This window comes from Xylaria bambusicola (assembly GCF_022495145.1).
Source record: "Xylaria bambusicola strain CBS 139988 unplaced genomic scaffold F5B22scaffold_22, whole genome shotgun sequence".
NCBI lineage: Eukaryota > Fungi > Ascomycota > Sordariomycetes > Xylariales > Xylariaceae > Xylaria > Xylaria bambusicola.
Genome location: NW_025953575.1, coordinates 437,052 through 463,970, shown reverse-complemented (window position 1 = coordinate 463,970; position 26,919 = coordinate 437,052). Strand labels below are relative to the sequence as shown.

Here is a 26,919-nt window from a genome sequence, read left to right as displayed (position 1 = left end):
AGGTTGAAGAATCCTTGCGGTAGGTCTGGCAGAGTCTGGGTTGCTCCCAGCTTATTGCTATCAGCGCTTAAGCCACCTCCCGAGCCACATTTGTCAGCCCCTGTGATTATATAAACAGACTGGTTACGGTACAACGGTACAAGCCTTGTTTGTCAACGCCTTCCCTTAATTCAAGGTAGATCTACAGCATCAGTCCGAAGTGGCTGGTTGTCTCTTCATTCATCCAATCTGGGGTGAATGCATTCATTCCATTTTGAGTATTTACCCGGGCTTGCCAGGGTCTACTATGATTCCAGAGCAGTCAAGGTCAGGTGTGCATATGTACATGTACTCGTCAATCGAAATTAATCGCCACCCATAGGTACCTAGCCAATAGAGATGGACCAGCTGCTGCCAGTTCATGCAGCACTTCCAAGTTCCTAATCGACACCTATCTATGTCATTGATATCATCCCCTAAGTATGCTGTTTCAAATTTCAAATGCGGCCTTTCATCAATGCTGGATCAACCATTACGTACTTGATAGACAATAGGCGAAGGAAATTATAAAGAAGCGCAGTATTGGTAGAACTAGCCAAAATAAAATAATAATACTAATAAGGGAAAAGGGGGGAGAAGGGGGCGGGTTGGTTTCGCCTTGATACCCTTCATTCTGCTATACATAGCACGTCGAGCGTCGTAACATCATATCTCAAAACACATATACAAGTAGCAGCGTAATATCATGCTTTTCACTTCGTCACTTTCGTATCGCCATTGGTGATCAGGGTTTCTTTGCCTCCCAAAATGCAACCTTGACACCATCCCCCGGCTGACTAACGATATCAGATTTAAGCGTGGGTTTCCCGCCATCAATCTCGAACATGAAGCTCTCAACGCGCTCGAAGCGCTGGAACATGCGCGTGAGCACGTACGTGATCTCGGTCAGCGCAAACTGCTGCCCGATGCAGATACGCGGGCCCCCGTTGAACGGGATGTACTGCCAGGGGTGAGGTTGCCACCAGAACCAGCGGTCTGGACAGAATTCCGATGGGTCGGGAAACTTTTCCGAGACCGCTGGGTAGAGGTCCGGACGTCGCTGCATCACGAGCGTCGAGTACCCAATCGGCGTGTCCTTGAGCACAGCGACTGGCTGGGTGCCATCAGCTCCACCGCCGCGAGGCAGCGTCGTGTCCTTCAGCGCCAGACGCACGTTGAACGGCACAACGGGGTACAGCCTCAGTATCTCGTTGACCACGTACTGGAGGTACTTCATACTCTTCAGATCTTCGTATGTCGGCGTGCGCGTGAGGCCGAGTGTCTCGATGATTTCATTACGCAACTTTCGCACAGCATCCGGATGACGTGCAAGCTCATATATTGCCCACTGTAACAGAGCACTCGGGTTAGATATCGTCATTTTTGAGCATTGCGTATGTATATGCGCACGTTGAATAGTGTAATAACTCTCGAAGGCGGGACATAGACAAAGGAGAAAGTTATGAGATAACCAAGGCTAGAAAACGATGACCATGAGAATTCAGGGTTAGCTTACTGAAAGCGTCGCCGCCGTTGTATCACGCCCAGCCAGGAGCACGGCTACTAGCTGGTCACGTAGCACTTTACGATCACGGGTGAACTGTGCAAGCTCATGCAGGAACGTGTAGTCGTGATCCGACTTGGTCTTAGTTGCCAGCTCCTCTTGACTGAGTTTTAGCGCCTCATCGATGTAGATGTCACAGAGTTCATCGACTACTTTTAGGCCACGACGGAATGACGTGCGGGGCACCAGGAATTGCAACGGACCCGCGCGCGCTCTGAGGCTCTGGATCCGTTGCACTTCATTAAAGGCCTCAGCGAATGGTTCACGAGGGTTTCTGAAGGATTTCTGTTAGTGCCCCATGGATTATATGTTTTTGAGAAGCCTCAATGACTATTTAAGGTATGCGATAACTTACGTGAGCGATTGCACGTCTTTGCCGAGTAGAAAGCTTGTCGATACATCCAAGCTATATCTGAAGAATAACTCACTAATCTCCAGTGGCTTGCCATTTCCGGCCTCGAAGTCGACATCCTGATAAGGACCATTCAAAGCGCCACCATTCGCGATCGCTTTGAACAGGGTCTCTAGGTGAGATTCGAACGTGTGTAAATGGCTGATGCGCTCCCTCGAGAACTGAGGACGGAGTAACTGTCGGCTCGCGTGCCAGGACGGCCCATCCGTAACGAAGATGCTATCACCAAGGAACTCCTCCCATTCGCGGTGGAAGGGTTCTCCCTTGCCATAATCCGAGAACTGCGTGGCCAAGATTGCCTTGATGTTCTCAGGATCTGCTGTGAAAAGTATGCGACGTCCCACTACCACGCCCAGAGTCAGTCATTCTCCATTTTACTATTTCCCATGCTATCTGTGAATCAATCCAGATGGGGTCTCAAGGACAGAGATACTGCCCCATAATCTCTTAAATCCTAGGACTTGACACTTAGGGAAAGAAAATGAGGTAAGAAGCTTGCTTACGTAGCTGGGTCTCCGCGGTGAAGTTCGTAGACGGGCTCACTATTTCCCGAAAAGTTTCCAAGCTCTTATGCTTCTTCGTGGCTTCCACCTGCTTCATCACGATGTCCAGACCTATTGCAGTCCTTCACGTCAGATGCTTAGATTGCTTTAAAGTGGGTGGGAAATATGTGAATTTCCTTTGTGTTGCCACCTACCAAACGGCCATCGGCTAACAACCCTCGGGGCCCGGGCCCCCAGTCTTCGGAGTCGTATCGACTGATCAATCTTCAAGTAAATTATCCATAGCGTGAATGCCACGGTCAGAAAGAAGATAACGGATCGTGCCGAAGCACGCTCCAGTAATTGCTCGACCAAAGCCATATCAAAAGGAGCTGTTAAGGCCTAGCTGTCAGCAAAACCTAGGGCTGAGGCGTATCAATCGAAGAGGGGTCAGAATTATATTGAAGCTGTCTATCAATATCTCAGCGTCGAATTATTGATAGTCGCAGAGATCTTCACGTCGTCGTGTCGTTGATAATCTTCGTGATGGCGTCAACACAACGATTGCTTATCTATCATTTATTTATCATTTGCTTTTCGTATTCATTCTCGCAGTCAGTCAGACACACGATACAAGCCGAAACTAGAGCATGCCTAGGCAACTCATTTAGCTGCTTAAGTATAAATAAATGGCATGTTGGGTACCCCGGTAGTGTCGTCACCAAGATTCGGCGTCCGCGGGGTTAATATGGTCCCCAGCCCATACGTATACTGTTACCTAGGTATACAGATGATTACATGTACGTAGTACTGCACGGCCAGGTTCGATATCTAAACAGGGAATACCATTGTATGTGATTACTACTATGGAGGCTCGGCGCTTCTGATTCGCGGCAAAATATCCCCTATTCTTCTTCCCCTTCTGTAGTACAACTATCTACTGTAGAGGCTTCTCAAAAGTGTGTCTCACCTGTCCAGTATGTAGAGAAAAGAATGTGCAATGTGCAATGTGATTGAGTGCAGTATGATGGCATCTCCGCTTATTGTTCCACTTATGAACCTAGAATGTGCCGCGGTTGACTATATTCACACTATTAATATACACGTGCAGAGGGGAAATGTGCCCCAAAACGGTTAAGATCTCGCCAAAATGGATTGCCAAACCGGCTCCGTCCCATCTGAGCAACACTTCTGTAACACCCCAGAACGGCATCAAACAGGCACTTTTCTTCCTTACAGTACCGAGTACTTAATGTATGGTAGGCGAGCTAGGGGCCTTCCAGGGACTTGTGTCGTGGATCAAAACATATGGGTCTTGCGCTACACTACGAGGGAAGAGACGAGACAGCTTGAAGAGTGTAAACCTCTCTCTAATTTATAGCTGGCACACGGTACTTAAGAGACTGATCTAAGCTTTCGGGATATTGGGCCATTGCATATCTGGGTCCGGCCTTAGCCAGCCTTGAAGACAAGGAATCGAATTCGGCGCGGAGGATACAAGGATTACGAACAACGGAGTTGTTCACGATGCTCAGTTAACGATACCGCTAATCACACAATGATTTAAAAAAAAAACAGTTGGCCTGCTAAAGATCACATGTATGGAATCACATAATGGTAGCGCGCCGTCTGAAAGGATGCGCTAGAACAGGCTTAGGTTCATCTTCTGCTGCAATAAAACGACGGAGAAGGGAATCCTCCTCACAACTGTATCAAAATACATCCCCTTATCAACCCTGCGATAAACCATAAAATAATCATAAAATTACCTAAGCAACACCCCTACCTGAGTTAGTGATCGTCTGTACCGAGGCACTTGACAGAAGGAATGCGGGGTCTGGTGTCACGTCTTCTGCACGTCTCTACAGCATCTTCGGGCAGTATTCGGGTAACAAAATCGAGCGAGGATCGGTAGCGGCGTAAATCTAGAGCCCGACGGATGGTGTCTAGGAGCGATTAGCACAGCCAGGAGATCATCGCGGGTTTAACTGTAACCCCAGGTAGCGTATGTAGTCTCGACACATGTGCAGTCGGTCGTACTCTTATCCCAGACATTCTTGAATTTACCAAATAAGCAGTATCACAGTTCAAACAGGCAAACTTAGCGTCCAGTACATCGGCACTCTTAACGGAATTATTTCCTAAATATTGGGTAGGTGGTATATACACTAAACAGCCATCATTGCTTAGCCAACTATCTACCAGCCCGGGCGATATCTCGTATCTAAATGCTTTGGTTTTTGTTACATCCTGTATATTCGTCATTACAAATACCGGCAGGCAGTCTGGTTCAAGCCCTGGGTACAGTAGGGCATGTGAACAGTGGCAGACTTGATGCCTCTCGCGATCATGTACTCTCGGAACGTAGCCAGACGAGGGGCAGCCTCGATCTGTGCGCGGCCCTCAGGTGATGACCATAGAACCTCACCTGCGGCGCTGGAGCGTGGCCACAGGATATCGTCGATGGTGGCGTCATCAATCGACTCGCTCCAAGCCGCGAGCTCGCCACCGAGCACAAGCTTGGCCTGCTCGGCCGTCAGGTTAGCGCGGGGGTCGTAAGAGTAGATCAGGCGCCAGTTCTTGTAAGGGGAACACCAGTCGGCGAAAGGGTAGTAGGTTTCGAGATCAGCACCAGCAAAGTTCAGCCACTGACCACGGCCGCAGTCGAGGTACTGTATGTTCTCAGTCAGCTTACTCTTTTTTTTTTTTTTTAATATTTGGCCAAACCGCCAATATGTCTGTGAAAACTTACCCAATAATCATGGTTGCTAGTAATAACCTTGTGACCATCGGCCGTGAGCGATGCAATAGCCTCGTCGCCGAGCCAGGACTGGACGACCACGTCCTTGCCAATCGTGACGTTGTAGTCCACAGGAATCTCCTCCCACACGAAAGGCACGAGACCAGCCTTTCGTACACGGGCATGGTGCTTGTCAATGAATTTCTGCAGAAGCGGCACAATCACGGCGGAATCGTTGGTGCCAACGGTGGGGTCGAGAGTGTACATGTTGAAGTTGACCTCGTCTCCGCCAGTGTGGAAATAAGCACTGTACGGGGAGAGTCGTGGTAGGAGATCATCCATCAATTTATCCAGGAAGGGGTCAACCTTGGGCTCATTGAGGCGAATTTGACCGCAAGGCGGCTCAGCGCAGTATGAGGTCCAGGGTGTTGAGTCCCAGCCGGCAACAATATCCGGGTGTGAGAGGGCAACAATTCCAAAGTGACCGGGAGTGTCAATCTCGATGATAGGTTGGATACCACGATTGACTGCGTACTGCTGGATTTTAGCTAGGTCACTTGGGCTATAAGTCTTGCCTCGAGCGTAGGCGCCTTTCTCGTGGAGTTCTGGCATTGCGGGAATTTCCAACGGCCAGGACTGGGAGTCGGTTATGTGGATGTGGATACGATTCATCTTGTTGTAAGCCATAGCATCAATGGTGCGCATGATGGACTCCAGGGGGAAAAAGCTTCGAGAGACATCGAACAAAATACCACGGTGATCGTATTCAGGCTTGTCGGTGATTTTAACAGGAGCAGATGTGGTGTAGAAGAATTGACCTTTCGAGTGTTGGTAGAACAGCTGAGAAAACGTCTCCAATGCTCGGAGAACACCTGTCGAGGATACAGCAGTGATGGAAGCTTTTCCACGCTTGTCCACATTCAAGGTGTATGACTCGTCAACCTCGCCGGCTAAAGGCTTGAATGTCTTGGAGGTATCTTTACCAGTCTGGGTGATATCGAGATGAGTGATGTAAGTTTTGGGCTTGAAAAGGCTGGGTTCAGAGGCCTCAAGCTCCATGCGGTTGTACAACATCCAGGGCACAAAGTTCTTATGTATGATGTTGTCCATGGCACGTCCCACACCCCCCTTCACAATCTCACTGCTGGAGAACTTGGAGCCTTTCGGTTCATAACCGTAGGACCACGGAAGCTAATGTGCAAAACGTCATGGTGAGTAGCTGATTTTAATGAGGGGATGGAAAGAACCCGTGCGAGTGCGAGAACTATGAACCTACATTCTTTCCATTATAACTGACTGATAGCCCGGACTTAATCCAGAGCGTTGACTCTCCAGTACTTATGGATGACGGCTGAGGCCAGATAGCCAGCACAGGCGAAGCAAGAAGCCAAAGCGAGAGCAGCATGCTGAAGATGCCACGGCGATTTGGAGACACCATGACAGTAATTCGTCCCTTAGGGTCGGGTTCTACAACATCAAGGTAGGCGAATGCAAGTGGAGGACTAGAAGTACTCAAGTCGAATGCAAGGGGGGGGCTCGTACAGCAGATATAGTACCACGCTGTCGGCTCGAGGTGTAAGCTGGTCAGTTGCTGGGGACCGGCGCCTAGACCTGGACGCGCTCGGGACAGAGGAAAGATGTGGACGAACAGGGCTCGACGTCCTGTCGCGTTGGCGATTTGCTCGAGCTTCACGAAGACAGGCGAAGGGACTGGCGATTGGCTGCCACAAGATGACGGGATGGTGCCGGTGTGGCTGCAGTAGTACCGCAACGTTACTTATTAGCTACTTATATCCCGGAAGCTAGCTCGACTACTGCACAGCTTGGTGCCGGTGTGGGCCAACAATGGGCGATGCACTGGGGTGATTCCGGTAGTTAATGCTGCACTTGAATCAATCAGGCAGTTGACAAATTGTGGCGGCGTCGCTGGCTGCCAGTATCGTGCCGGTTGTCTCTGGTTAGGCGCACGGGAGCCACGAAGCAAGGGAACCAGAGAGATAGAAGCAAGGGAGCTCTGCGGGCTCGCTTATGCAGGTATTACAGGGGAGACAGGAACCCAGGCATGCTCGACCTCATTTTACGAGTTCGTTGGAGAGGTATCCAAGATATTAAATATGGCCTCTATCAGTGTCGATCCGAATGTCTAGATCGGGAGGATGGATGGGGTAGGCAGCGAGTGCAGCCTCAGCGAATTATCCAGTTGGAGATGCATGTCTCGCAGACATGAGACACACATTCTAGGTATTTCCTCCTCATCCCTCTACGTCTTCTGAAACCAGCAAAGAAAAGACAGCACAGAAAAGACTGAAAAGACCCAACGCAGAAGAAGCATGGGGAGGCGTACCAACCACCTCCGTGCCACCCACGTCTTGCCGCTCATACCTATGGATGAAGAGGCGAGAGGTAGGGCGAGGTACGAAGTGGTAGGTGCAATCTTGGAAGAAGTGACTCGATTCAAGGTGGTTGGGGTTGGCTGCTGCGCTTTTGGGCTTAGCACAGACTCTTACCTACTCTACCTACCTGTCTACAGTGAATGATGGTCAAATGATCAATTGGAACCTGGAGCGCACTGATCCGTGATCATACACTTCCAGCAAAGACGTCTAACATGCCTCTCGCCTACCTATCGCCTACCTGTACGCTTGCCTGCACGCTCATACCAAGAGGAGCATCTACCTACTCGCATTGAATAAGGCGTAGCGTGTTATTTCCATGTATAACAACACCATTCCTTCACCATGAGTCTCAAGTGTCAGGATAACCCCACGACACAGGTACTACACTACCTCTGACGATGAGATCAGGATACATGGATTGCCCAGTTTATTATTATTGTAATTAGGGCATGCTACAGCCATGAAAAAGGGGCGCTCTCCCCACCACCGCCAACTTCTCTTCTCCGCACACGCTAAAAAGGTAGGTAGGTACTACGAAGTAAGCTAGGTGCCGGTATGTAGTCGAGCCGCCAGTCCTCGCCGCCACAGAACTGTCGATCCCACCTCGGCGCAATCCAACATCATCACCAATCGGCACCTGCCGCATTTGGGGTCTATCGGGGTATCAGAGATAAGTAGATGCTGATAAGAGAGGAAGGCGAGCGAACAGGACTATCTCTACATATGGCGTTGTGCTGTTATTTCTGGTCGCGGCGCTACAGTGACTCCGTAGATAAAGTATGGAGCAATTGTTCCCACGATTTCACCTTCACTTGAAAGTTCTATTCCATGCGGCAGCTATGTCACTCTAGGAGTTATCTATCTATAGGTACTTAATGTAGTTAAAGTAGGATCATGCTACACTACCGGTACATTAATATGATGTGTAGATCTCGTAGTGTCGGGTAGAGTAGATAAGATGTCAGCGTTATATACCAGATACCACCATACTTATTACTATTCCACGCACTCGCTGAATATTACAATAACGATAATAATAAGACTCGACTGAACTACGCTTGCCGAACAACCAAACAATCAGCACTAACCACGACCCCGTTCAGCCATCCCTCTGGGTCCTTACACGAGTATCTCAAGAATGGTATCTATTGATTGAGATGGCATGAGATCTTTGGATGCAACGTGAGCTGTGGATATCCCTCATCCCTACAGCCCCATCTACAACCTTACACGACTTAACTGAACAAACCAGAGCCCTTGTAACCATGCATAGTAGGCTAGTGTAATCGACTTCATGCTACCTACTTTACTACTCCATAAGTATGTAGACATGCATGTAAGCCCTATGTAGAATGTTACCATGGGTGATGTGGGGGGGGGGGGGGGGTGATATTCGAACAGTGAGGAGGGTTAGGACATATACCAATAGTGCAGCACGCGTGACATTTGGAAATTGGAAACAATGCTTCGTTCTCGTTCAGGCGATTCTTGGGCGAGCCCCTAGGTATTAATCTGATCTTACATAACAACGTCAATCCATCCTATAGTTTTGTTCCCATGTTCACATGGACGGCTTTCGTCTGCGAATAAGCCGCGAGGCCCGCCTCGCCCAGCTCGCGGCCGATGCCACTTTGCTTGACGCCGCCAAAGGGCACTCTAAAGTCGGAGTCGTTGGATGAGTTTATCCACACCACTACAAGCGCTGGAGTCAGTAATTACTCTTTTGGGTAAATTTTGGGAGACACACTTGTGCCCCTAATAGGCAACTACGGCCCTTCTAGAGTAACTAGAACAGGAAGAAAATGATTCCAGGGGTTACATACTGCCCGACTCGATGCGTGCAGCCACGCGGTGCGCGAGCTCGATATTCTGGCTGAAGAGGGAAGCACCTAGCCCGTACGTCGTGCTGTTGGCCATGCGAACAGCTTCGTCCTCCGTCTTGAAGGATGCGACTACCACGAAAGGGCCGAACACCTCCTCACGATAGATGGACATGGTGTCTTTAACGTCGGTGAAGACGGTGGGCTCGATGAAGTACCCCTTGCCGTTGAGCGGGCATGGCTTGCCGCCCATTGCTAGTGTCGCGCCTTCGGATTGCCCCGATTGCACAAAATCAAGGACCCTTTCATACTGCACCTTCGTTACCTGTGGGCCTTGGAACGTACCCTCGGCGAACGGGTCGCCGACTTTGCTCGTGTTCTTGATCTCCTCGCGGAAGAGCGCTACGAACTTGTCGTACACATTCTCGTGCACTAGCACGCGGCTCGTCGCCGTGCAGATCTGGCCCTGGTTGCTCATTATACCGACGTGCGCCCATTTCGCGGCCTGCTCGAGGTCCGCGTCCGCGAACACGAGGAGCGGCGACTTGCCGCCCGTCTCGAGGGTAATGTTCTTCATGTTGATACTCGCCGTCTTCATAATGTGCTTGCCTGTCGCCGTCGATCCAGTGAATGCCACCTTATCGACGTCGAGGTGGCTGGCGAGCGCTTGTCCAGCCACTCTGCCGTACCCATTGATGATGTTGACTACGCCGGCAGGGAAGCCGGCCTTAGCGATCAGGGTCGCGAAGTAAAGAATGGAGAGGGGCGTCTGCTCCGCGGGCTTGAGGACAATCGTGTTACCGCAGGCAAGCGCAGGACCTAGCTTCCACGCTGCCATAGCTAGAGGATAATTCCACTATTCCAAGTCGCAGAAGTCATTAGTTTCATTAGTTTCAAGGGACAAGTATCTTCAATTCCAACCACTCCGCCGTTTCAAATACCAGAGACACATGAACCTCACATGGGTGAAGAAGGTCAGCTCACCGGGATGATCTGTCCACAGACACCAATGGGTTGCTTTAGCGTGTAAGCGAACTTCTGCGGCGTTGTAGGGATAGTCTGGCCGTGTATCTTGTCGGCCCAGCCGCCATAGTAACGGAGGCAGGATATGACCTCGTCGAGGTCGCCGAGCGCGTCGCCGTATGGCTTACCGTTATCCCAGGTCTCAATCGTGGCCAGGACCTCTTTCTCCTGCTCGGCAAGATCCGCTAACTTGAACATGAGCGCCCCGCGCTCAGTGCCGCTGATGTCGCGCCATGATTCATGATTCAGCGCGGCTCGCGCTGCCGCAACCGCCTTATCTACATCGTCTGCCGAAGCGGCTTCTACAGAACAGATATCCTGCTCGTTACTAAGATAGAAGCGCTTGTGTTAACAGCGCAGGTGCATGCTGAGAGGAGCTAAAGCAGAAGTCTAGGCGATGTACGAAGTGCAAGTAGACAGAAGCAAAAACAGTATTCGGTAGATCGAAACTTACGTAGGATTGATGCTCGTGATCTTCTCACCCCCTCCGCTCGCCTTGACAAACTCATTGTTGATAAAGAGACCAGTGGGCAGGGTGAACTTCTTCCCATTCGGGGCTGTGAGGTCAACGTTGAGATTCGCCATACTGCAAATTGGTCGAGTGAATAAATCAATTGTCTTCTTCCTATTTATATGACGGCTACTACTGTTGCCGATGGTGGTTATTGTGCGAGGGAGGCTGGTTCGTACTCGCGGGGTCGGAAGAGGGGTTGTTGGGAGCACGAAGAGGAGCTTTGAAAATGACCTCACGCTTAGCATTGTTCTGTATCACCTATCCCGACCTACTACAGTAAGTATTATCATCGGAACCAGACAAGAGCCCCAAAGCCCAGCGTTGCATTTGGGCGAACGAGCTACCGGTAGACGTTACGAATCAGAAGTCGTTATCAGCGAGCTTGCTTATTCGAGGCTGCATTCCCCCGCATTCCGCCCGCACCGGTGATAGGAGGTAGGTAGTGTGTAAGTCTACCATCGCTACCGTATCGCACTTACTCATCCGCATACGCTTTCTAGATTCAGATGATTAGGGGCAGGTTAAATAGATAGGTAGATAGATGGATGGTATCTGTTTTGTTTTGTTTTTGTTTTTATTTATTTTTATTTTTATTATTTTTTCAGTGTGTCAATTCTAGCATAGCTCCCCAACAGGTTAGTGATCAAATGTACCGAACTGATACCGTAGACAATGTATAAAATTAGCATAATTTACATGCTCCGTACGTGGTTGAGAACTTAGAGCCGCGTCAGTCTGGAAACAGGTGTATATGGATAGGCAAGAACCTGTTCCCATCTTCCACATGGATCGTTCCTGTTATGGGAGTGGGCATGGTAGGACGGGTTATTTCGACCGAGTCATCGTGCGACTCCCTCGGGAAGATACAGCTAAGCACTCCTTGCTATCACTGCACACTGACTGGGATGTGTCGATCTCGCGGTGGGAAAGCAGTCTGGTATTCAAGCTTATAAATAACCATGATCTAGATTATTGCTCCATGCCACCGGTCCCAAGATGGGCGAGGCTGCCGAAGTACAATAGGGACCGGGCTATGAGGAGCTCGCCACGGGGAATATTCCACGGCTATGTGAGGCATAAGCATAAAAACGGTGAACGACAAATTCTCATAGCTCCGCCTCTCTTTAACAAAGCTTTTTACCTGGGGCAACTCTTGGATAGATATGAACTACAACGTATGCTGAGGTTAAGGATCGGGAATCAGGAGAAAGGGGCGTGGGAACAGATATCCTTCGACCTCTTGCCGTTAAAATTAGTAAGCCGGTAATAGGCATTGGGGCTTATGTGTTATCCTGAGGATGATCAGGACTCTAGGGGAGAGATTCGATCGATAAAATATGTGCTCTACCGAGGATCGAATGTCACAACAAAGTTGTAAATTGAACAAAATATTGAAGAAGTAAACACAACCTCGAAGCTGGAATCAATTTAGCTGTTTTATAGGTAGGTATATATAAACGAGTATTATCTAGCATGAGCAGAGCATTAGGCAGTGGTTAGGATCTTAAGCACCTCCCTTAGCTTAGTATTCAGCGATATCGGCGAAGGACATTGCGGCCCAGGAAACCGGTGCAAGTCAAGATATATGAATTATCTCCATCTCTCACCACTCACAAGCCCGCCAAGCTAGTGATGGGAAAATAACACGGAACCATGTGAATTGAAGCTTAGTATTGATATATTTATCTGCCAATCTATGAACTTGGACAATCATAACAAAATACTTGCCCTAGCCGTATACCCCCTGTTTATAGGACACTAACACGGCCATATACCCATGAAGTGACCTCTGGACCGAAAGAAATAGATCCTCGCCCTTTAGTCGAAACTGACAGACACTCATACGCCAGTACCACCAGCCAGCAGGTCTCAGGGACTTGACATTCTGCCCTGGTCGGTACGTCCAGATCCTTACCTATATTTCGAAGCTGGCCCGGATGGCTTCTCCCAGGCGCTTCACGGCGACATCCATATCACTCTGTGACGCTGCCGCGAACGTAGTGCGGAAGAAGAGGCCGGTAGGCTCGACGTCTCTCTCAGCAGAAAACCACGAGCCGCGGCAAGCGAGGACTCCGCGCTCGACGCAAGAATCGAATATTTCTTCCTCAATCTCGAGTATCGTCTTTTGTCCAGCGTGTGGATGACGGCTGTGGTCTACGTGCAGCCAATGCTGTGTGTGCATAACACTCGTTAGAAGATAATTCCCGACAGTCGGTCATCAAATTGATCATAAATCAGACGGGGTGAAATCTATGACCGAATCCTTCAATGAAAAGGTACAGGAGGGGATATACTTACAAACATACCCGCGGTCGGTGGGGTCCAGCTTACGACGTCTTTAGGCAAATATTTCTCGCAGGCGTCGAGCAGCGTGTCTCTTCGCCGGGTGTACTCGCTTCTCAGATTCACCAGCCACCTCAGATATCCATCGTGACCCCATGTCTCATCGAGTAGCTTGTATAATAATACTTGGGATAGGCCAGATGGGCCCTGGGCTACACATTCCTGGAGTCGAATGTAGCGTTCGATAACCTGTTCGCTCGCTGTGATCCAGCCCATCCGGGAGCCCGGGATTATGACTTTACTGAAGGAATCCATGCGCAGTACACGCCCGTCGATGTCAATGCTCAGCATGGTTGGGATGAGAGTTTTCAGGAATTCCTCCGGGTCTTGGTTTGAGGAGCTGTCGACGGCTCCAGGTCGGGCAAGTGACTTCGCCTTGTCATACGGTGGCATCTGCAGATAGTAGTAAGGCTCGTCCTCGAAGATAAATATGTCGTGTTTTCTACACACATTATAGACATCTTGGCGTCTCTGCGCTCCCATCGTCGCGCCAGTCGGGTTCTGACCAGACGGCACTGTGTAGAGTACCGTAGGCTTCCTAGCACCTCTGGCAATTTCGTCCCAGCTACTTAGAGTTTCATCTAAGCTATCAGGTAGAAGACCTTGCTCATCCACACGCACACCAACAATCTTGATACCTAACGGATGAATAGTCTCCAGCGCTGTGGAAAAGCTATACTCCTCGGTGAGCACGGAGTCGCGCCGGTTGCGGTCACAGAACATGCGCAATGCCGAATCTAGTGCGCCTGTACTGCCTATACTTAGTGCACATCGCCAGTCCGCGTAAGGAGGGCGGGAGACGAGTTCGGTGTGCTCGGTCACCCAGCGCAACATTTGCGCAGATCCTATAGACTGCCCATAGTTGAGGCCAACGGCAAGGTCGAAGACACCATCTTTGTCCCTAATATCATGCTTACCAATAGTGGCAATACTCTCCGGTGTCTCAGTAGAAGCTTTGTCGAAGAGTGGTGCTTGTGGCACATGCACTACATTGTAAAAATACATCAGCGCACGCACGTAATCCTAACTGATGTCGAGTAAAATACCAAATCACACTCTTATGTGCCGTGTTCGGGTGAGTAAAGGGTTAGCAGAAGACTTATACTTACTGCTTATTGATTCTATAGGGAAATTATCTGACGATGGCAGTCCACCACCAAGTGATAACATGCCAGGTTTCTTTAGGAACCTTGCTGCTTGTTTTAAAGCGCAAGGCTGCCGAGAGATTACATCGTCAGTTAGGATATCTTGGTCTCTGTCAGTTTCGTGCTCATCTTGAGTTGAAATAGAACCGACTCACGATCCCACCGCTTTGCTTTCGGTTGGTCAAATGCGTGCTATATAATTCATTTATGTTAGCTCTTCAAGCAGTCCGCTCAGCTTTGTGGTATACTCGCTGACACCGTCAACCCGTCCCAACAGCTTACGTAGTCGAAAATGGTTCTTCCTCTGGCGCCCCTTAGACGTAAGATTCAACTCATTTGACATTCCCCCAAACTCATTGTCCCATTCCGGGTTTCAACTTCTCAACTCTAACACCAGGAATGAGAGAGAGGCACAACATACCGGGCTCTTGAACATATCACTATCCGAGTACGCCGCAGTCCCGGCAATTAGCTTTCCAGCTTTGGCCCTGCGAGCCGCGATACCAGCTAAATTGAGCGGCTCTTCTGCCAATTTCTGGACAGACGGATCTTGCTGGGTTGTGGCAGGTAATGACGCCGTCCCATTCACAAGAGCCCCATTCATAGTGCGTCTGGGCTGTGCATCTACTTGATTTCAAAGATAATAGAATCTAGCAGGGCTAAAGGGACGTGCGTTCTTAGAATTCAAGGATAAGAGCGGTAGGTAGAAGTATGGCAGAGTCTGGAAAAGAAGGGCAGTGATAATGCTGGTGGATGACGAATGAACGGGCGTTTACGAATATGTAAGTGAGCTGGTGGCGGTAACGGAAGGCAGCGGCGATCCTTGCGGCGCCCTGGGAAGTACCTTCTGCATAATCTGCACATGAGACATGTTGAGTCAAAGCTTGGGAAGCCAATTATATGACTTGGTCCAACTTAACACAGCTTGAATGAATTGTTATGGGCGCGATCCTGCTTTCTTTTACACATACGCCCTTTGACGTGACCACCTGACCGGGTGGCTGACTGCCTAGGTACCTGGATATCTTTAACCCAACCTAGAAGTTCGGCATACGCCACCCGCACTGGGTCATTGATACATGTGTGTGGCCGGAAGACTTCCGAAGCCGCGCCGTCTTTTAGGTAATAGGAAACAGAGAGAGATAAGTTGTTACGGCTGAGAAGGTTCGGATAGCGTAGGTAGACAGACCTCACCTATGTAAGCTACGTAGGTCAGGCAGAGTCGGGGCATCCATTAGACGACCAAGAGGCGCCTAGACCCATACATTCAAGCCTATTCGAAACGTCGGACCTATTGCGTACAGAGCTTAGTGTTCCCAGAGATGTGCGTTATCTCTCAGCTTTGTGGACCGATCGACGGGGTGAGGTGTGTAGCGGGGGATTATGCAGGCACCGGCATGCACCGGCATACCCTTTGATAACAAAGGCATGCAGATAGATAGATAATCAGATAACCTGAGCACATAACGTGATTACTTAGCCGAGGCAATTAGGTTAATAGCGCCTTCTACACCAATGAATTGGAGTCTACCTAGTATCTAAGTACCGGTATCTACCCTGTCAGTGTGCTCAGAGGAAGGACTCAGACGAAGGAATCATGTGACGAAGCTTGTCATACAGATTCGTTGGTTGTCCCCGGTTGCAAACGGTCACCGGTGGAGTCCCGGTCCTTTCAGCTCCGCCGAGCACCGGCGGTCGACATTGCGCCCTGCCGATGTTAAGCGCCTGGGCCTAGCGGGTGAGTGAGGAGGCCGCAAACTCTCTCGTAACCATCACATAAAGTTACGGCCCGTCACACATGGGGAGACTGATTGCGATGATCTTAGGTAAGGGATAGATACGTGAGTCAGGATGACCTCAAATAGAGTTTCCTGTGTAGGCACACGAGACCAAAAGTTTGAGCAGGGTTGTGGGCACAATCACATTTCCCTGAGGAGAATACTTTTTTTTACTATCTGTCGTCTTGCGATCTATCATCTCTAAAGTGCTTGAACATTCCAGTCCCTCGACCTCATTAACCTAGCTCTTTTTAACTGATTAACGACTATATTTGCTGGTAGCCCCTTGCCATCAGCCTGCGTCGTGTATCGCATTCAATATTACCAACCGGGGGTTTCAAATGTGACCGAAATCAAGGGACCTGTTCCCGTCATACGCCTGACCATGCTCTTTAACCGTTTGCAAATTTGCCATAAAACGCCCATATCAATGCCAATGCAACTCTTCCTCTCAGCCCAATGCACTCAAATCATAGCGCGATACAAAGTGCTAATATCGTCGTTGTCGTCGCAACAATAGGGAGCCAAGGGTGGATGCTCAGTTGTCGCCAAGCCCCACTGTTAGGAGCCTCAGGTGTATCTGGGGATGATCCATCTGTGTCGGTGGCTGCCGTAGCAGTAGGCACATCAGTAACCGTCACAAGACTTCCAGACGTCGGCTTGAAAACCGGCCTGACTGTTGTTGGAACGCCTCGGTCATCCGACGTCATTATTGTCATACTTTCAAGGCCAGACTCCCCAGCTTGCGCCGAGGATTGTGCCGAAGATGGAGACAATGAGGGCGAAAGGGACTCCTAGCGGATTTGTTAGCGATATATGTTCTTCAGCTGGCCGTTAAAACTCCGCTGGGGAGATCAAAACCTAGCCAAGCAAAGGGGTTAGAAGTGAGAACATACGTACGGTGGCCGAGCTTGACGGGACCACCTTTCCATCCGACGTCATCACCCAGCCGTCAGGCAAATTGGAAGACCCCGAGTCCGATGAGCCCGAGCCAATGCCTCCGACGGGCACGTTGGCGGTTGAAGTCGACGCAGAGGCCGTAGTGACGGCAGTTGTAGTCAGTTCGCCGGCGCCATTGAGATTGCCATTCACAGACCCACCCTCAGCCTGAATAGATTGCCAGGACCCAGATTGATCACCGTAAGTATACTTTGAACCTGTGCTGTAGTCTGTGATTTTCACACGCTGCACTACCATTGAGTAGGGCCCTTGAGAATAATCAGTCGGGCCACGTGCCCACTCGACGGTACCCTGGGCATTGCTCGGATCGCCCCCAGACCATGAACCAAACTTGATTTGCATAGGAGTTTGGGGATATTGGCCCGACTCGGCCTCATCGACGCTCAGTGTGCGGACCACAGTTCCACCCACGGTCCAAACGATCCGATCGCTCGTCCAATCCACCGTATATGTGATGAAGTCTGCCTGGTTGTTGGGTGCAGGGTTGAATTGGCCACGGTTGTATGAGCCTGTAATGCCCTTTCCGAAATAGTTCGTTTGCACTTCGCTATTGTCGGCACCGAGCCACTCGTTGTCGATCTCGTCCAGGCAATCTGACTCAAACACTAGGGATGACACAATGCCGGCACCGGGTGCAGCCTTCATCGTGATCTCGACCCGACCGAACATGATGTAGAAGAGGGAAATAAGCTGAGGAGAGTCGCCGCTCTGGGCGACCGTAAATGAAACCCCATCTGAATTGTATGTCGGGGTGCCACCAGAGGGCGTGAATAAGTCATCCGAGCTACCTTGGGTGAAGTCAATGTCGATGGTCCTGCCGAGGGCGGGATCAGGGGGGCAGGCTGCGCTCCTAGTTAGAATATCGGCATGCATTTGAGGTGGATTTTCCTGGGGTAGCCCAGGCTGAACGTACATGATGTCAAGGGATTGCATGATGTGTAAGTCTGAGCTGTGACGGTGCTGGGGAATAAGCCGGCCAAGGCAGCGGTTAATGCCGCCGTCGCCAACGGATGCCTTGCTACCAACATATTTTATGACTATCTTGATGGAGTTATCTGTGTTGACGATGAAGCAAAGAGAGAGGTCGTACACGTAAACTGAGAGGCGGCCTATCTCGGAGAGTAGTAGGGTCGACGAACGCCGCACAGACAATCAAGACGCTCCTCCTGCGGAAATGGAGGGCTTAATAGAGAGGTTTATAGGTACAACGTCATGCAAACAATACGATCGTTAGATAGCAGAGAAAAATAAATATGTACAAATTGGAAGATAGCTACCGCAATGTACTGGTATATCCTTAAAAAAAAAAATGATATGAAATGATCACGCTGGTGCTTGAGGCATGGGGTGCTGTAAATATTATACGAGCAACTCCAACCACCTGATATTTACTTCAGATACTGCCAAGGGCGGAACGGCGGGATGCCTCGTCATCATCCCTGGCGGGTTCGTCTTTACTATACTAAGTACGTACTCCCTTATGTTGGCACTACCTACACGTACCTTGGTAGTGCTCTAGTGTGATATCCACCTGTCAAGCAGATCTGTGCTCAGGGATCTTGATTTGTTTTCTTCTCTGCGGTGAATACATGCTAGGCGTCTGGGCATTCTAATTGGCGTTCAAACCAGTCAAACCTGAGATCAGAGAGGTCAGAGGTGCTGTACCCAAGTACAGTAGGTATGTGATGATGCGTTGGCCATCCAAATTCTGCCTGTCTTTTTTTGCTGGATGCGAAATAACGGAGCCCCGAGAAGCTCCCCTAGCCTCCGCCCTAGCGTGGGAAGTGTGTGAGATCTACCCGCCTAGGTAAATTTTTCTCTCAATTGGCCTCAGGTGACGTTTAGTGTGACGTTTATTCAATATTAGCACTACCTACCTTACTTATATAGGTATGTACCTAATTAGGTACTTCGTACGCAAGGGTTTCTCTATTCAAGCTTAGCGTCATCGTGGAAAGAGCGTGGCTGGCGAGCTGGCAGAAGCTGGGCGAGTGGGCCAGAGGGCTGGGTGTCACTTTCCTACAGGCTAACTAACGGCACCTACTGGGTAAGGTGGGTTAAGTACATGAGTACTTAGTACCTAAGTACTTATTCAGATGGCTGGTGGCTGCCGCCATGAGACTCGGTGAAACCTCAAAAGTTGTTTGCACCTATTTACCCATGCGATTTGCGGATCTTGTGCGCGCAGGACATACCGTTGTACGAATATGTATGTTTGCGATGTTACACTTACATGAAATAATTGCATGTGATTCAACATGAATAGGTGTCAAGTATTTGGGTCCCTATGTGTCGATAGCTAGGTCTTGGTTCTTGCAGGTCGCGCATCTTCCCAACGAACTGCAAATAGATATATCTACCTAGTATAGATGCATTCCATCCCCAATCTGTGACTATTTAATAATCAAGCATTGCCTTGAAATCAACTCCATATCGATCTTACCAGCCAACCAGTTTAGGGGCTACCTCGTCTCCTAGATCGTAGTTATTCTCTTTGCTCAAGTCAGCTTACTTATACTCATTGTTATAAAATACTATGTATTGTCCTGTGGGCATGAAGGGTAGACGTTGCCTCATCTCTAGTGTACCAAGATGCTCGCACATCGGGCCGGGAACCAGTATTAATAAGGGACGAGTGATGGCCAGCAACACAATCAAGGGGATATCAGAGAGAATCATATCTCAGAACCCTAATCCAAAAGCTCAATTGCGGTACCTAACGGATGGAATAACTGGACTGGAGCCCGATCCTTGGACTATCTTCTCAGGTAACTACAGAGGTTGCAATGCCTGTCCGACTTGAACGTTGACCTCCTTGGGGAATCCACGGAAATCTTGGACTGGGTACCATAAAAAGTAAAGAAACAAAAGCGAGGCGTTGGTGAACGCTAGAGGGCAGCCTATCCAATGATAGAAGGATAGGACCACGATGATATCCCGATTAACACAGACGGCCTATATATTGCAACGAGGGTAAAAAAAAGAAAAATAAAAAAAAGAACAGAAAGCATCCCGGGTTGTAAGAATCTCCTGGTTCGACACTATTAAATCCATGATGGAAAGCGGTATTGCTTGGCACATCTCCCTGGAAGATAAAAGGATCCTAAACGGTTCGTGATCTCCGGCATAAATCATCTCCTTGGGCTGAAAACTCTGGAAACCAGATTCGGGTCAATGTTCCCCAGGATGAGGGCAAGCTTTCGAGTCCACTTGATGACAGCGAAATGTCCGAGAGTCTGGAACTTGGGGCACAACTTTGACTAGGAGTCCACATGTACTTCAACAAGAGGCTTTCATGATCGTTATCATCACCATCGTCGACCCTGTAGTCTGGACCTACTAGGTCATGGATCCCCACCGTGTTCTCAGTTGCCGTACTTCGCGCAACATCAGGGTGCATGGCGTGTGACCACCACGGCGGAAGGCAGTACACCTCCGAGTGGAGATTGGAACAATCCTCAATCATCCAGAGCCAGAAGGCAATTATCACAGGCATATACCCCAGGGCTGGGATGAACTGAGGCAGGCATACTGCAGCGGCGGCCAGAGCTGATGGGAATGGTATTGCGATTAATAGGTACAAGGCGCTGCAACTGTTAGCGTCGTCTAGGCCCCCGCGACGATTCGCCTACAGGTTCGTTACGCGCAGACTCGCAATGTGTGCGGCCGTGCCAAGGCTAAACAGGCCAAAAGTACTGCCATGAATGTAAGATACTAGGCCTCCAGACGACTCAGGCTGGGTACTTACACGCAATTATATATCGTGTGTTCACGGTGCATCGCCGTGAACATGATTGCAGCCCCCATCATAAGGCCCTTTGAGACAATCTTCTCCATGGTGTAGGCAACCTAGTTGCTATTCTAGGCTTTGAGTCAAGTGGAATATCAGGGAACATCAAGATAAGTGAGGCTCAAACGCATTGGAATTTCAAGACTTCTTCTCGATAACGGAGGGATATATGTGATACTAAAGGCGGGAAAGGGGCGGCGCGGCGTCTGTTCCCTTCTTGTACGATACGGTAAAGCGCAAGGCGACCAACTGGTCGCCGCGGCTTATGTGGGCGAATTAGCACTAGGCGGTAACAACATCGTGAGAACGTTTCTGCGTTGCTGCCCAATAACAACACCCTTGATGGCTGTGAGACATGCTGGGAACAATGAGCTCATATAATGCCCTGGGGAAATCTGACATGCATAGCGTTGTAGGCGATCTCACCCGGCTCACTGATCCTATCTGGCAGCCTCATGGTTCGCCTTTGGCTTTTTGTAGTTTGCCTGTGCTTGAAAGGCGGCCATACGGAATGATGCCCAATCGTCAAATTGACAAAGCACCCATGCAATACGCCCAGCTTACGCTAGGGTGCCTGATACGGTAGAAGGCCGGTGGCATTTCCAGAGATTGAGTGCCATGTAAGCCAGCCTCCAGCGATACCAAGGGTATAAGGTATAATTTGAACCGATTTATTGCAGACTCATTCATCCCTTTTCGGTGGCGTGGAACGCCTTGCCCTCCCTCATTCTTAGTGTTTTGGACATATGTTCATGTCTGATCCCATTTAGAACAGATAGACGCTCTTCTACTTCCCCCACCCCTATGTACAAATCTTTGCATGCGCTGACACGGACTTCTAAGATCTCCACGCCTGTCGAGACCACCTTGGCAGCCGCATGCTCGCTTCTTACTTAGTCGTTCGGAAAGAGGTCATTACCCGTGCCTACAACACGAACATGAAACCAGCTGCTGATCTGTCTGAGTGTAGATAGTAACGTCAGCGTATGAACTAGGTAGACATTCCATTCGGGACCACCCGCTTATTATCTCCCTACATAAGCCATGGCCATCTACTCATGGCCTGTTTGATCCTTGTGTGCTGTGCCTCTTTGTACAAACATCGAATGCAAAGACAGGAGCCTTACCAAGGAATTATATTCCTTGTTTGGGTTGTGTGCGTTGCTTTGCTCGGCTTAAGGGCTGGCTGGAAACTTGACACAGTCATCGTTGGTCTGCTTCCCTGAGCTCTCGTAGCGGCGATGCTCAGCAGCTACTTAGATCAACACATTGTTGGCTACCTGTGTGTATAATTTATACGGATGACTTCTATTTGTGGCGGTTTTGGGCATTTTAAGACATGCAACACCGAAATGTGGACCAGGTTTCCCACTTAAGCACATAAATTGAAGCAACGGAAAACCGGATGATATCAATAAGCACATGTATGTATTTGCATATTACTACTATTTTGTCTATAGACTGATCGGTCACTCCACTTCTGATATGTCTGGCCGAATGTCTTGACCTTCCAAGAACCCACAGCATACAATGCATGCAATAGACGCTTGTGCTCAGCGTCTCCTGTCAATGGAACTGGTGCGTGAGTTGCTTGTCTATTCAGAACTAATGATTCTGACTCTCATGCGATAGCGTTTATCAAATCTGTCATCAAACCTGCGTTGAAATGACCGCTATGTATCTAATAAAGCAAGTGACGCTTGTAAGATGATCCACGAAGTGTAAGTAATGCTGTCCTACTAATAATGCCTTGTCAGCTGACGATTGGTACTTGTCTAAAACTGCCACGAATCATCGTCACCGATTGACTTAATGGCCCAGTTGAACTTCTCACGCAAAGTCTTTGAGAAGAATTTTTCAATGGGGACATTGAATTTGTTAGCAAACACAACAGTGAGACGAGGATCGATATAGTTCTGAAACAATATGTTAGCAAACCCATTCCTAGCACTGGTGGCAAGGGTACGCTTACGATCTTGGAGGTTCCAAGAGCTACCTCCTTATTGCCATCTCTATCGTCAGCTTGAGTTTGTAGAGTCCGAATGCGGGTCTCAATCTTCTCAATATTGCCCTCAATCTTCTCAATCGTAGGAGCCTTGCCCTCAGCCTCGACCTTCTTCGACTTGTTCTCTTTCTTGAATTTTTTGGCCAGCTCGTCGGCATCTTTAAGACGTTCCTTGAGCTCCTTATCAGGCATGATTTTTTCACCTGCTTCTTGAAGCTTCTGATTATCCTTTTCAAACTTCTTCTGGATCTTTGTGCGTTGCTCTTCAACTAAGAAATTTTGGTGTTCCTGGATCCATGCTTCATCAAGTGTTGTATCCAGTTCGAAGAATGCAGCGCCCTTCTTCTTCTTCAGCTTCGCATCAAGATCTAGCATCATTTGCTTATTACGCCACACCTGGTACTTTAGACCCTTGATTCGATCAGTGAGCTTCTCCATCTGTGCTTCGTGGGAAGCTCCGACTGTTCGCTTATGGTTACACAGAATTGCCACTTCGCGATTGCAGTCATTGTAGAGTTTAATCTTCCCAGGTATAGTTTTGGCGTTTTCTGCGTTCGCGTCCAATCCGTTAAGCAATTTTTGCATGGTCATTGAGGCGTTGTAAGTACGGAAGACCTTGGCAGTCAACCCTGGCATGTAGTTGGAAAGATGCTTATTTAGCTGCGAAGTAGTAAGGCGATCGAAGATATCGTCGCCCTCCTTTTTGGGCGCCTTCTTGAATACCCGAAGGTTTTTGAAAACCTGGCGATCAACATTAACCTCATCGTAGAATCTAATGCTGTCTTTACCCAAGAAATCAAAGATGACGGTATTGGGTTCTCGTAAAGTAATATGCTCAAATTTCAATGAACAACAACCGACAGTTTCCGCTTCATTCTCCGCGTCCTTCTCATTGCCTGCTCTTAGCGCGAACTTGTCGATGAGATATACGGCTGTAGCGCGTTGCCGGTCGGCCATAGAGTCAGCTTTGAGATCTCGGGTATAGTCGCGTCGAATCTTGTCGACATGTTTTTTGAGCTCGCGGGCTTTCTCGAACTTTTTCAGGTCGGCTTGACCCTTGACGGTACTTTGAGCGCCAAGCATGACATACTTGTAAGCGCCGTTGATGTTTTCCTGCCACATAGCCAGCCAGGTAGCTTTGTTGTCATGTTGCACAGCCTTCCATTTGTGCCCCTCTGGAGGGCGAGGGACCTGGGCTTCTTTGCCTATGTTGATTGTGACTTGCTCAGGCATCACTCGAAGCTTGACTTTGCCGGTTTTTGGGTGCTCGCCACGGCCGCGGAATAACCCAGGGGGTTCAACCCTGAAATTACCAACCTTCTCTTTGCGCCCATCCCACTTGCAGTACATGAACGGAGCTTCCATCTTGTCTTTCTCAGCCTTTTCGACAGCCTTCTCCTCTTTGGAACGAGCCTTTTTAGCCTCGCTCCTACCTTGATAGTAGTTAAAAATCTGGTCGAAGTCAAGCTTCGAGAATTCCTTGATATCAACCTTGTTCCCCTGTCGATCCTTGGCTCCACCTGTACGTTTGAGGACATCCTTGAAGTCGTTGAAGAAGTTTTTCTGGAAGACTGGGTTTTCCACATTGTGTGTAGAGTTCAACATGGCACCAAAGAAGCCCGCAACCTCTTCAGCTTCAATGTGTAGGTTAACAGGAGTCCCATCATAGACAAGCTTGACGTTTTTTGGCAGAGGTTCGTACTCTGGGGGGAAAAGGACGCCGTTATGTTCGAGCGTCTGCCATTTGACACTGTTATCTGCGTTTTGCACTTCCCACCAGCGGTGTTCTTCCTCCTCTTCTTCGTCTGCGTCTCCAGGGTCCTCACTTGGCTCCTTTTTTGCTTTCTTCACCGGGGCCTTTTTACTCGAGGAAGTCTGTTCTGTTTTGACTTTTGCCCTGGGCGTAGAGGCCTTGGCCTTCTTGCGCATAGGGGCATCGGAGTCAGAGTCTGCTTGTTTTACCTTCGATTTCGCCTTTCCGTTTGTCCCGTTGACAGCGCGCTTTCGGCCCTTGGTTCCTGATAAAGGCGCGTCATCGTCAGACTCCTCCTTCACCACCTTCTTCGAGGCTGGTTTCCTTGTCTTTGACTCTGCTGACCGTATCGCTGCAGCTTCTTTTTCGGCAGCCTTCTCTATTGACTTGCGCTTGTCCGCGAGTTTCTTATTGAGAGGCACGTCGTCGTCTGATTCTTCTGCCACAGCGGTCTCATTGGCAGCGGGAGGGAGCCTGACTCTACTCTTAATAGGAACATCCGAGTCAGAATCGTCTTGGGCGGCCTTCCTTTGTCGCTTTGTCTAGCACTTAGTTAGTATCCGAGGCAACTAGCCTAAATACCCGTCGAGAACCTACCAATCTTCGATCTTCACTGTCCGACTCGTGATAATTGACTTTTCCGGTAGATGCTCGCGATTTGCGCTTGCCATTTCCGTTCACAAGAGGTGAATCATCGTCATCGTCATCTACCACGGGACCATATCGAACCGATAAGGGAGCGGGTTTCAAAGGAATGTCAGAATCAACGTCCATCTCCCTGTCTTCGGACTCCGAGATCTTTTCGGCGGATACTAAATGGAAAGGAGGTGTTAGTGCGTTTCGCCCATCTTTCACCACACAGCGTCCGTAGTTAAACTGTTGTAGCAAACATGAATACGCGAGAGGAATGTCATCTGAGACATCCCAGTAGTAGCGAACAAGGGGAGACGCGGCTTCTTAGATTTGACGAGGTATGCGAGAATAAGCGCTTGACACTTACAATGGCCATTGGTGCGCGCTAGGGGCATATCATCATCGGACGACATGGTGGAGACGCGTGGAGATAGTTGGCGAAGTGAATAGTATGGCTGTAAGATGTGGTGGTAGATGGAGACAGGGCAATGGCAAATTCCAGTCGCACGTGTAAGGCAGGAGGCGGGTGGTATGCGCGTTGAGACGCTGCGTCTAAGTCGGCTATAGAGAAGCCGTACCGTGAATGAATGCAGATTCGGTACGTGACTATAAAGGGTGGCCAACACCGTAGTGCACCACCCCGGTTTGCAGCACTGGGAGTAAAAAACCGTCTAGATGAAGAAAAGAAGGAGGAGGAGGAGGAGGAGAAGAAGAAGAAGAATAAGGGGAGAGCAAAAGGGAAGCTGGGGAGGAGGAAGGAGGAGGAGGAGAAGGGAGCAGGTGTAAGATTTAGGAAGGGAAAAAAAAAAGCATCCAGGTGGGCGAGTAGGTAGGTAGGTACTGCGCAGCGCAGGCAGTGTACATGTAATAATATAGTAGGCCACTGAATGGTAGGAGGCGACCAAGGTGTGGACAGCTTCACTTCAAGTACGTGTAAAAGAGTCAGTCTGGACTGGCCCACCAGCCATGCTAGACTAGCCGGCTTAGCGTGTCTTGTACCTGCTAGGGAATAGGGAAGAACACTACCTGTAGCCACCTGCGCTGTACTATGTAGGTACCTAAGTAACAAGGCCAGAGAGTTGGTGCTATTGGCCAATACCTGGGCAAATATCCTAGAGGGAAGTACCTAACTAACCTCAACTGGTGTGAAGATGGAGTGGCGTGGAGTGATAGGCGTTGTTGCCAGAGGTGTTGACAGCTGCTGGCTACTGCAGGATTGTGGGGTGCTGGGGGGGGGGGAGGGAACGTGGAAAGGAACCTTGGAAGAAGGAAGAAAGGAAGGCAGGAAGATGCCCGGCACCGATACATGGTACGTACCTATCGATGTACTTGGATAAGGCAAATTCAAGGTTGAATGGGGCTACCTACCGGTATGTGTTGTGTGTATATATGTACGGAGTACAGCAAGGTAGGTAGCGTAGCGTCTGTGCAGTGGGACCATTGCCATAATACCCATGCTGTATCTGAGTAAGTAAGTAAGTATGCAAAGAAGTTTTGGACAGGGATATAGAGGATCAAATGACTGGTTGGCTAGGACGGGCTG

General features: G+C 49.4%; 6 protein-coding genes across 6 annotated transcripts; all 6 read right to left on the bottom strand.

The window, feature by feature from the left end:
• Nucleotides 1–763: 763 nt before the first annotated feature.
• On the bottom strand, nt 764–6,621 carry F5B22DRAFT_636583 (glycoside hydrolase family 20 protein; the record flags this gene model as incomplete). The annotated part of the gene is made up of 8 exons (XM_047977306.1): nt 764–1,366; nt 1,535–1,856; nt 1,938–2,337; nt 2,498–2,608; nt 2,692–2,868; nt 4,782–5,148; nt 5,229–6,344; nt 6,493–6,621. 8 exons carry the CDS (start codon nt 6,619–6,621, stop codon nt 764–766), a joined length of 3,225 nt encoding a protein of 1,074 aa, XP_047830604.1.
• Nucleotides 6,622–9,153: 2,532 nt separating this feature from the next.
• Nucleotides 9,154–11,040, bottom strand: F5B22DRAFT_646874 (aldehyde dehydrogenase; the record flags this gene model as incomplete). Its single annotated transcript, XM_047978788.1, has 4 exons — nt 9,154–9,305; nt 9,436–10,288; nt 10,417–10,783; nt 10,910–11,040. The coding sequence occupies 4 exons, from the start codon at nt 11,038–11,040 to the stop codon at nt 9,154–9,156; spliced, it is 1,503 nt and encodes a 500-aa protein (XP_047830603.1).
• Nucleotides 11,041–12,783: 1,743 nt separating this feature from the next.
• On the bottom strand, nt 12,784–15,449 carry F5B22DRAFT_197368 (aromatic amino acid aminotransferase-like protein). Its single transcript, XM_047969561.1, has 5 exons — nt 14,879–15,449; nt 14,613–14,649; nt 14,422–14,559; nt 13,268–14,298; nt 12,784–13,139 (listed from the first exon to the last, which is right to left on the bottom strand). The coding sequence occupies exons 1-5, from the start codon at nt 15,059–15,061 to the stop codon at nt 12,885–12,887; spliced, it is 1,644 nt and encodes a 547-aa protein (XP_047830602.1). The 5' UTR covers nt 15,062–15,449; the 3' UTR covers nt 12,784–12,884.
• A 1,685-nt stretch (nt 15,450–17,134) lies between these two features.
• F5B22DRAFT_607935 (concanavalin A-like lectin/glucanase domain-containing protein) lies at nt 17,135–18,588 on the bottom strand. Its single transcript, XM_047975039.1, has 2 exons — nt 17,440–18,588; nt 17,135–17,375 (listed from the first exon to the last, which is right to left on the bottom strand). Exons 1-2 carry the CDS (start codon nt 18,126–18,128, stop codon nt 17,324–17,326), a joined length of 741 nt encoding a protein of 246 aa, XP_047830601.1. The 5' UTR covers nt 18,129–18,588; the 3' UTR covers nt 17,135–17,323.
• Nucleotides 18,589–20,148: 1,560 nt separating this feature from the next.
• F5B22DRAFT_197192 (uncharacterized protein) lies at nt 20,149–21,163 on the bottom strand. Its single transcript, XM_047969560.1, has 3 exons — nt 20,944–21,163; nt 20,828–20,890; nt 20,149–20,782 (listed from the first exon to the last, which is right to left on the bottom strand). The coding sequence occupies exons 1-3, from the start codon at nt 21,030–21,032 to the stop codon at nt 20,299–20,301; spliced, it is 636 nt and encodes a 211-aa protein (XP_047830600.1). The 5' UTR covers nt 21,033–21,163; the 3' UTR covers nt 20,149–20,298.
• Nucleotides 21,164–22,409: 1,246 nt separating this feature from the next.
• On the bottom strand, nt 22,410–25,766 carry F5B22DRAFT_607924 (eukaryotic DNA topoisomerase I). The gene is made up of 3 exons (XM_047975038.1): nt 25,341–25,766; nt 22,958–25,285; nt 22,410–22,901 (listed from the first exon to the last, which is right to left on the bottom strand). Exons 1-3 carry the CDS (start codon nt 25,515–25,517, stop codon nt 22,761–22,763), a joined length of 2,646 nt encoding a protein of 881 aa, XP_047830599.1. The 5' UTR covers nt 25,518–25,766; the 3' UTR covers nt 22,410–22,760.
• Between the last annotated feature and the right edge of the window lie 1,153 nt (nt 25,767–26,919).